The sequence below is a fragment of the Bos grunniens genome, chromosome 27 (assembly GCF_055505025.1).
Source record: "Bos grunniens cultivar Pamir isolate PY7600 chromosome 27, Bosgru_T2T1.0, whole genome shotgun sequence".
Classification (NCBI taxonomy): Eukaryota; Metazoa; Chordata; class Mammalia; order Artiodactyla; family Bovidae; genus Bos; species Bos grunniens.
Window position 1 is genome coordinate 39,127,937 of NC_141191.1, and position 9,752 is coordinate 39,137,688.

The following is a 9,752-nucleotide window of genomic DNA, read 5'->3' on the forward strand; positions in this document are numbered from 1 at the left end:
ATGTTAAAATACACTTTTCATATATATAAGGAACTAAAACCTCAGTCATTAGAAAACAAACAACCTGATTAAAGAATATGCAGAGGACTTAACAGCCACTTCACCAAAGAAAATGTATGGATGACAAATAAGCATATGAAGAAAAGCTCAATGTCATTTAGTCATTAGGAAAATGTATAGCAAAAGCCATAATGAGATACTACTTTACAACTATTATAAACATTTCAATGTGACTGTACCCAGAACAGGAGATGATGCCAGACAGCTGGAATGCTCATGCATTGCTAGTGGGAACAGAAAATGATCCAGCCACTCTGGTGCCATATAAAGTTAAACATAGACTTACCCTATGACCCTGCCATCCTCTCCTAGGTATTTACCCAAGAGAAAAGAAAATGTTTTTCACCCCCAAACCTACAAAATTTTTATAGTCACTTTATTTATAGTCATTAAGAATTGGAATGAATACAAACATTTTACCTGGTAAATGGATTTAAAAAATTGTGTTATATCCCTACAATGGAATACTTCTCACTAATAAAAAATAAACAACCTACCTAGAATCCAAAAATGTATTTCAATAGGTAAAAGAAGTCTGGATGGACAGGCCATGGACTGTGATTCCATTCTCTGGCATTCTGGGAAAGGCAACATCACAGGATCAGAAAACAGAGCGGTGGTTGCCTGGGATGGGGAGGTGCGAGTGTTGATTACAAAGCGCAGCCTAAGGAAAACTGGGAGCAGGGGAGCTGTCCTGGTATCTTGATGGTGATCATGACTATCCAACTGTTTGACTATAGAACCAGACACAAAAGAGTGAATTTTATTGTATGTAAATATTTTAAACGTAAAAGTGAAAAACCAAAAATGCTGCTCTGGGTTCCCTTCAACATTTCTGAGATTCAGACTTGCTGCTGATAGTGGAAGTCTGCTTGTGTTAGTCACTCAGTCGTGTTCAACTCTTCGAGACCCCATGGACTGCAGCCCACCAGGCTCCTCCGTCTATGGAATTCTCCAGGCAAGAATACTGGATTGGGTTGCCAAGTCTCCTTAGCAGGAGACAAATTATTCATAGAAAGGAAATTGTATTTGCTTTTCAAAGTGGGCAGAGGAAGAGGAAGGAAGAGAGAAGCCTGTGAGTACCGAGTAAGCATGGTAAATGCTTTATTAGTTTGAGCTCTTAAACTGCCAGCCTTCATATGCATGGTTTTCCATAAGGAGTCATGCAGTTTTTTTTTTTTAATCCTTTAAGTGTAGCTTTCTAAAGTCCCTACCTTTTAAAATTTGGTTTTCAAGGGTCAAGCCTCACAAATATTGTCTAAGAGAGACAGTGTCTCATCTGGAGTGTATCATTCCATCCTTTTCCAGGCATCATGCATATTTCAATATTGTACCATCTAGTGAATTATCCATCTGCTGACTCCTGATTTTTTAATGACAAAGTTGGCATCACTAGGCTGCAGGGAGCCTCATACTGGGCACACCCTCCTGACTTTCTGAAATGTCATTTAATATTATCCTTCATTATTCCTCAACTGTCCACATGACAGATGGTGGGATAATTCACTTTCAGGTCAGATTTCATAACATTCTGGATTCCAAATCTTTTTAAGTCCGCTTCTACTGCAATTGGGTCATCCATACATCATCCTTTCGACCTTCATAATCCAATCAATTAATGGTTTTGTTAATCTGGATCCATCAGCCCCTGTAAACCATGCTAAATGATTTCATTCTATTACGAGGAAAAATATGCAAGCTAACAACATTTAGCAATATAATTTAAAACTAGATTTGGTGCTTCACAGAATAAGAACAGGTTAGAATGTAAAAGGAAATTCTTGGAAAATATTTTTCCATTGCATAAAACTTATAATGTCCTCAAGAGTAGTCAGCAGATACTGGATATTTCATATTAGCACACTGTGTGGATCTTTGTCCAAGACTCTTGATTGATATTCAGAATCATTGATATCCATTTTCATGAGGTAACTATATCGCTGGATGGACCAACTCTCCAAGAATAAACTGAGTTAGAGCTGTCTTTGCTTTTCTTTTGTTTCTTCAGAGAAAATAGACTGAAAACAAATAGGTCACAAATCAGTGGAGTTTGTTGCTGAGCCTCTATCATTTGTGAGGTGGTCATGGCAATTTTGGAATTCCCAGGCTGGACAGGTGTGAGAGTCTAGACCATCAAACACCAGGCTGGCTCAGGCTATACCTTCAACTGCCCTGAGTCACAGACCAGGGCCATAGGCCTCAAGCAGATGTATTTCTCTTTTAAAATAAAACAAGAGATTCATAAATTAACAGAAACTTGGAGATTCCAAACTCGAACTGAATTTCCAGAATAAAATTATTCTGAAATAATTTTATTAATTTATATTCATTTCCACACAGGAATGGACAGACCACAAGTTACGCTGGAATCCGGATGAATACGGTGGGATTCATTCCATTAAAGTTCCGTCAGAATCTCTCTGGCTTCCTGACATAGTTCTCTTTGAAAAGTAAGTCTCCCAGAAGACAAATCCGCTAGTCCGATGAGGCATGGAAATAGAAAAGCCTGATTGTGCCAAAATAATTAAGAGAAAGGTACAACCTTGATGAGAGAATTGTTCCTTTCGGAAATCTTGTTTGATGCTGTGATAGGAAAGGAATAAAATACAAATAGAACAGTGGTGGGGCGGGCAGGGGGAGACTGCTAATCTGTGTTAGACTAACCTAGGCTAAGCGCGAGCGAACCGTCTTTCCACAGCGCCGACGGCCGGTTCGAAGGCTCGCTCATGACCAAGGCTGTGGTCAGATCGGACGGGACCGTGGCGTGGACGCCTCCCGCCAGCTACAAGAGCTCCTGTACCATGGACGTCACGTTCTTCCCGTTCGACCGGCAGAACTGCTCCATGAAGTTCGGGTCCTGGACTTACGACGGGACCATGGTGGACCTCGTCCTCACAGATGAGAACGTGGACCGGAAGGACTTCTTCGACAACGGAGAGTGGGAGATCCTGAACGCCAAGGGCACGGCCGGGGGCCGGAGGCACGGCGCCTACTGGTACCCGTTCATCAGCTACTCCTTCGTGCTGCGCCGCCTGCCCCTGTTCTACACGCTCTTCCTCATCGTCCCGTGTCTGGGGCTGTCCTTCCTGACCGTGCTGGTCTTCTACTTGCCTTCCGACGAGGGCGAGAAGCTCTCCTTATCCACCTCTGTCCTGGTTTCCCTGACGGTCTTCCTCCTGGTGATTGAGGAGATCATCCCGTCTTCCTCCAAGGTCATCCCGCTCATCGGGGAGTACCTCCTGTTCATCATGGTCTTCGTCACCCTGTCCATCATCGTCACCGTGTTTGTCATCAACGTCCACCACAGATCTTCCTCAACCTACCACCCCATGGCCCCCTGGGTTAAGCGGCTCTTTCTGCAAACCCTTCCTAAGTTACTCTGCATGAAGGACCACGTGGATCGCTACTCTCTCCCAGGTAAAGAGGAGAGGAAACCCGCCCTGAGAGGTCAAGTCCTCGAAAGAAGGAAACAAAAGCAGATGAGTGATGGAGAAAAAGTTCTGGTTGCTTTCCTGGAAAAGGCGGCGGATTCCATCAGATACATTTCCAGCCACGTGAAGAAGGAGCATTTCATCAGCCAGGTGAGGGAGCTGTTGTGAGCCCCGACTGAGATTTTTAATGTCTGTTTGCAACAAATAGGGTCCCTGTTTCAAACGTGACCTTATCAGCTACCTGCTTGACATGCATATAACTTCACACAAGCCCTGACACAGAATAGGGACTTCAGTATGAATTTTCAGGGAGACCTTCACAAAAACAGAATGAGCAAAAGAGAAGCAACTCTAGATTAAGCACAGCTCCTTCTTATTAGATGTGAGTCTATTTAAATAATTCAATTCTACATTGAAGTTGTTTGTCCAGGTCTCTGGTCATTTATCTCTCATTTTTTTATGGGATGATGGATAGCTCTATTCAGGATATTTGGAAATCAGAAAACAGAAAGAGTAAAGCTTTATATTAATACAAAACATGATGTAACAGCAAGTATTTAGTTCACAAATTTAGTTTTTAAGATGTGGAAAGGATATGGATTTAAGACTCAAAACAGTTCTGCTTGCAGATGCTACCCATGTTCCACTCGCTTGAGAAAAGCTGCTTAACCTGACCTTGTTTTCTGAAGGGAGGAATTACAGACATCAAGTACAAAATATGTATTATGGGCCCAGCACACATGGTCTCATGATGTGCAGACAATAAACATTAATTCTCATCTTTCTTCTCTCCATCTCTCCCTCCTCTAAATGGTCCTTCCCCTGCGGAAGGAAAATATTATTTGACATGTAAATACTCAGCACAAACGGTAGTCTGTTGCTTAAAAAGAGTTAATATTTATACCAGTTTATACAGTTCTATTATTTTACTCTAAAATCAGTGAAAATTAGTGCCAACAGCCTAATGCCATAAACAAACTTAAGAAAGAATAGGTTTTTCAAGAAACAGCTTCTGTATTTCATATGGGCACTGCCTAGTACCTCCTCTCTCTTATAATTTGTTGTTTTTTAAATCCACTTAAAAATTTTTTTTAAAGCACTGGGGAAAGAAATGCTGCTATGGAACAAGCATTTCAGCTATTCTTAAGGTTTTCTATTTCTTTATTTACATCTTTTAGAAATTCTAACACAAAGATTTAAATGGTTTTTTATAGACTTCCCTGGTAATACAGTGGTTAAGCTTTCCAAAGCAGGGAATGTGGGTTTGATCCCTGGTCAGACAGCTAAGATCCCACATGCCTTGTGGCCAAAATAAATATATAAATAAACACCAAAGCAACGTCGTAACAAATTCAAAAAGACTTTAATAATGGGTCACATCAAGACTAAAGTATTTTTTAAATTTTTAAAATCAAAAGTAGCTTTTAAAAAACTATAAAAATAACACGTTGTTGGCATAAGGAATTTGGAAAATATGAAACATTTAAGACGATTCACATCACTAATAATCCCCCACTTAAGGTTGACACTTTTTAAAATTAAATGTGTTTATTTTTAATTGGAGGATAATTGCTTTACAATATTGTGGTGGTTTCTGCCATATATCAACATGAATCAGCTGCAGGTATATGTATGTGAAACTCCCTCCTACCTCCCACCCCATCCCACTTCTCTACGTTGTCACAGAGCTCCAGATTTGAGCTCCTGCATCATATGGTAAATTTCCACTGGCTTTCTAATTATACATATGGTAGTGTATATGTCTCAATGCTACTCTCTCAACTCATCCCACCCTCTCCTTCTCCACTGTGTCCACAAGTCTGATCTCTGTGTCTGCGTCTCCATTAAAGTGAAGTGAAAGTCGCTCAGTCGTGTCTGACTCTGCGACCCCATGGACTATAGAGCCCATGGAATTCTCCAGGCCAGAATACTGTAGTGGGTAGCCTTTCCTATCTCCAGGGGATCTTCCCAACCCAGGGATTGAACCCAGGTCTCCCGTGTTGCAGGTAGATTCTTTACCAGCTGAGCCACCAGAGAGGTCTCCATTGCTGCCCTGCAAATAGGTTCGTCAGTACCGTCTTTCTAGATTCCATATATATGCGTTAATATATGTTATTTGCTGCTGCTGCTAAGTCGCTTCAGTTGTGTCCAACTCTGTGAGACACCATAGATGTCAGCCCACCAGGCTCCCCGGTCCCTGGGATTCTCCAGGCAAGAACACTGGAGTGGGTTGCCATTTCCTTCTCCAATGCATGAAAGTGAAAAGTGAAAGTGAAGTCACTCAGTCATGTCCGACTCTTAGCAACCCCATGGACTGCAGCCTACCAGGCTCCTCTGTCCATGGAATTTTCCAGGCAAGAGTACTGGAGTGGGTAGCCGTTGCCTTCTTCCATATGTTATTTGACACTTAACATTTTCACCTTCTTTGTGGTTTTCCCTAAGGCTTTATTTCTAAACCTCTACGTGCACAATATTTTCAAGTTCTACATCAGCATCTATGTTCCTTCTAGAACAGCAGGCATCCTGCTCAGCACTGTCTTTACCAAATCCCCAGGTAGTAGAAATGGGACCTTTATTTTCCCTTGAAAGACCTCTGGCCTGGTCTCTGAGACTCCCCCAGCCCGCAGCTTGTCCTGGTCTGACCTGGCCCTCCCAGGCTGCAGACCAGTCTCCCAACCTCCCTTCCTCCAGAGGGACTGGGTCTCCTCTGTCCCTCACCACTTCCTGTCATCTCCTCCAGGAGTGTCCCCCATAGCCCTACCCAGCTGTGGAGTGGGGGAAAAGAGGCCACTGAAATAAGTGACCCCCCAAATCCTTAATTTATAAATCTGTGCTGTATTTCCTATGCCATAACAGGAAGCATTGCAGTAGGAGATGCTGGCTTTTTATTTGGGTAAAAATCAGGCTTTTTCCGTTTTAGTCAGTACCATTTACAACTGCATCAGTGATTCTGTTATTTCTATTTTACCTCCTCGATGTTGATGAAAGCGTTTCCCTGAACTTGAGCTACACCCCGTTTTCTTGGGCACCAACCATGAGGTCCCAGGAAGTCGATGTCTCGGGGGAGGTGTCAGGTGCGTTTGGAAAACTGCAGGGCTGTGATCCGAATAGGATTCCTTTGAAGTCCCTGAACTCAGAACAGCCGTGCAGCATCCTGAATGGAAGGTGTCCTTTTCTCTTCCGCAGGTGGTGCAAGACTGGAAGTTCGCAGCTCAAGTTCTCGACCGGATCTTCCTGTGGCTCTTTCTGATCGCATCTGTCACCGGCTCGGTTCTGATTTTCACCCCTGCTTTGAAGATGTGGCTACACAGTTACCATTAGGAGCAGGAATCCAGAGCGATCTAACACACGCCCCTAAAGACAGAATCACACCTTAGAGCTGACATCCAGCCCCCATGTGTATACAGCATGCAAACCCACGTGCTCGTCAGGAGGCCCCGAGGGTGGACAGTGTCTTGTGTTGTCCTCAGAGAGGCTGAACCTCGGTTGCCGTGACAGCGAGTTGGGTGTCAATTAAGCAGATCCTCCCCGGACCCCGGCTTTGGCTTCCGCAGACATTCAAGGAGAAATTGTGAGTCTGGGCCTGAGATCACGAGCCTGTGACACACAAGGGCGGTTGCTGTGTTTCGCCAAGAACTCCAGGAAAGGGAAGACTCCAGCATGGGCTGGTGTCCTTGGTGGTTTTGCCCGGCTGCCAGCTGGCACTGGCATTGTGGCCATTGCTTCTGTAGCCATGCGCCTGCCCTGCGGGTGAGCTGTTTGGGGCATCACACAGGTACCAGGGCAACCCCAGGCACGGCACACCTGTCATTACTAAGACTCCAGGAAGACTGGTGACTCAAGTCCCCCAAACCTGGCATTCGTTCTGCATGGTCTGGCTCGAATGTGGGCCACCTTTAAGCCGGGTTCCTCGTGGCTCCTTCATAGGCTCACGACGGTGTTCAGGTGGTCACGCCAGAGGCTGCTGTGGAGTAGGACTTGCTGTAAGGCCATAGCAAAATAACTTGCAGTAGAAACAGTGTCATCGGCTGCCAGGAGGGCAGTTATTATACCCATTCTCTTTTCCTAGAAAACTGAAATTCTGAACGTGCTCTGATAATGGTTTTTTTTAATGTCCCCTCATCTAATCTAACCCATATCAGCAGCATCCTCTGGGCTGCTCACCCAGTTTTTTCTCTCTCCCTCCCCTCTCTGCTTGCTGCTTCTTCCTCTGAGAACACTTCAGTTCTATTCTCTTAGCAAATTTCAGTTATACAAAGCAGTGTTATCAACAGTGGTCACCATATTTTATATTAGATCCTCTGACCTTATTCATCTTGTAACCCAAAGTGTGTGGCCTTTTACCAACCTCTCCCCGTTTCCCCACCCCCCAGCCCCTGGCAACCACTTCCCTCTCTCTGTTTCCAAGAGTTCAAGTTTTTTTTTTTTCCCTAGATTCCACGTATGAATGAGATCATGCAGTATTGTCTTTCCCTGTCTGCCTTATTTCAAAGCAACATGTCCTCTGGGTTCATCTATATTGTTGCAAATGACAGGATTTCCTTCTTTTTATGAATTGCATTCCATTACATATATATCACATTGGCTTTATCCATTAATCTGTGGACAGACAGACAAGTAAGTTGTTCCATGTCTTGAGTGTTGTCAATAATGCTGCAGTGAACATGAGGGTACAGATATCACTTTGAGAGAATTATTTCGTTTCCAGGAGTGGGGTTGCTGGAATGTATTCTCCACATTCCCGTCCACATTTGTTGTCTCTTGTCTTGCTTATGACAACCATCCTAATAAGCACGAGGTGATCCCTCCAGGTGGTGGGTTTTTTTTTTTTATGTTATTTATTTGGCTGCGCTGGGTCTTAGTCGTGGCATGCAGGGTCTTCGTTGCTCATGTGAGGTCTTTCACTGCGGCGCACGGACCCTCCAGTTGTGGTCACAGGCCCAGTAGTTGCTTGTGGTATGCGGAATCTTTGTTCCCTGACCAGGGATCAAACCCACCTCCCGCTCGTTGCAAGGTGGAGTCTTAACCACTCGACCAGCAGGGAAGCCCCTCGCTGTGGTTTTGATTTGCGTTCCCCTAATGCTGAGCACCTCTTATCTACGTGCTGGCCATCAGATTGCCGTCTTCGGAGACGTATCTCTTCAGATCCTTGACCCATTTTTAAACTGGGTTGTTTGGGTTTTTGCCGCTGAGATGGTCCTTGCATATTTTGAATAGAAGCCTCTTACTGAATGTCTGTTTTGCGAACATCTCCTCCCCTTCTGTAGGTTGCCTTTCATACTGATGGTTCCCTTTGCTGTGCAGTCCCGCTTGTTCATTGTGCTTTTACTGCCTTTGCTTTGGTGTCAAATCCCAACCTCCCCCCCAAAAAAAACCCATCACCAAGACCCTTCCCATTCCGTTTGCCTGGTCCTGCCCTCTGAGAGCGCTCATCCCCCCCACCCCACCCCGTGTCTGAGACTCATGGGAGAGGCTCACAGATTTTTCTCTCACAGGTGCCAAATCCTGGATTTTAGCTTGAAATAGCTGTTCTCCTTTCCCAGTTCTAAAATCCAAATCCTTCTCTGGATTATTTTGTGCAGAGCATGTTTCTTATAAACTCTTTGCAGCTGGCACTTAAAAAATCCAATTTAATTATTTAACCTTTTCACGCAAATTCTTACCACCACTATGTTGAACCTGATTTATGCCATTTTGTTTGTGTATGATATTTTCTTATTCTTTTTTTTTGGCTCCTTTAGCCTTGACTGAATTTCTGTCACTTCTTCTTCTCTAATGATTGAAAGGTATGCACCCTTTCCTAGTAATCTATTAATAAACATATTTGAACTTGTTTTTTTTACCAGTGTTGAGAACCTGTCCACTACACTCTAAGCAAAACCAGATACTAAATCACTTTCACCTCCCCCCTTTCCTTATCACCTTTTATGTTTCCTCTAAGTCAGCCAGAATTTAGCCCATTATTCATTTTCTATATTATGTGTCTCTTTCTTATGAAAAATGTCTTGACAACACGTTTTATCCACGACCCCATTGGTGGTGGTTTAGTCACTAAGTCATGTCCAACCAACTCTTGTGACCCCATTGACTGCAGCCTGCCAGGCTCCTCTGTCCATGGGATTCTCTAGGCAAGAATACTGGAGGGGGTTGCCATTCCCTTCTCCAGGGGATCTTCCCCACCCAGGGATAGAACCCAGGTCTCCTGCACGGCAGGCAGATTCTTTACCTACTGAGCTACAAGGGAAGCCCAACCCCATTATA

The 9,752-nt window shown here is 44.0% G+C and overlaps 1 protein-coding gene across 2 annotated transcripts in view; it reads left to right on the plus strand.

Annotated features, from left to right (window-relative positions):
* Nucleotides 1-9,398, plus strand: part of CHRNB3 (cholinergic receptor nicotinic beta 3 subunit) — a 32,693-nt gene extending 23,295 nt beyond the window's left edge. The window contains exons 4-6 of one of the 2 annotated variants that reach the window (XM_086380475.1): nt 2,401-2,510; nt 2,759-3,641; nt 6,678-9,398. In XM_086380475.1, coding sequence (XP_086236601.1) covers nt 2,401-2,510; nt 2,759-3,641; nt 6,678-6,812 — 1,128 coding nt within the window. In that variant the 3' untranslated portion in view covers nt 6,813-9,398. The remainder of the gene's footprint in view (nt 1-2,400; nt 2,511-2,758; nt 3,642-6,677) is intronic. The other variant, XM_086380476.1, reaches the window with a different exon arrangement.
* The last annotated feature ends 354 nt before the right edge of the window (nt 9,399-9,752 follow it).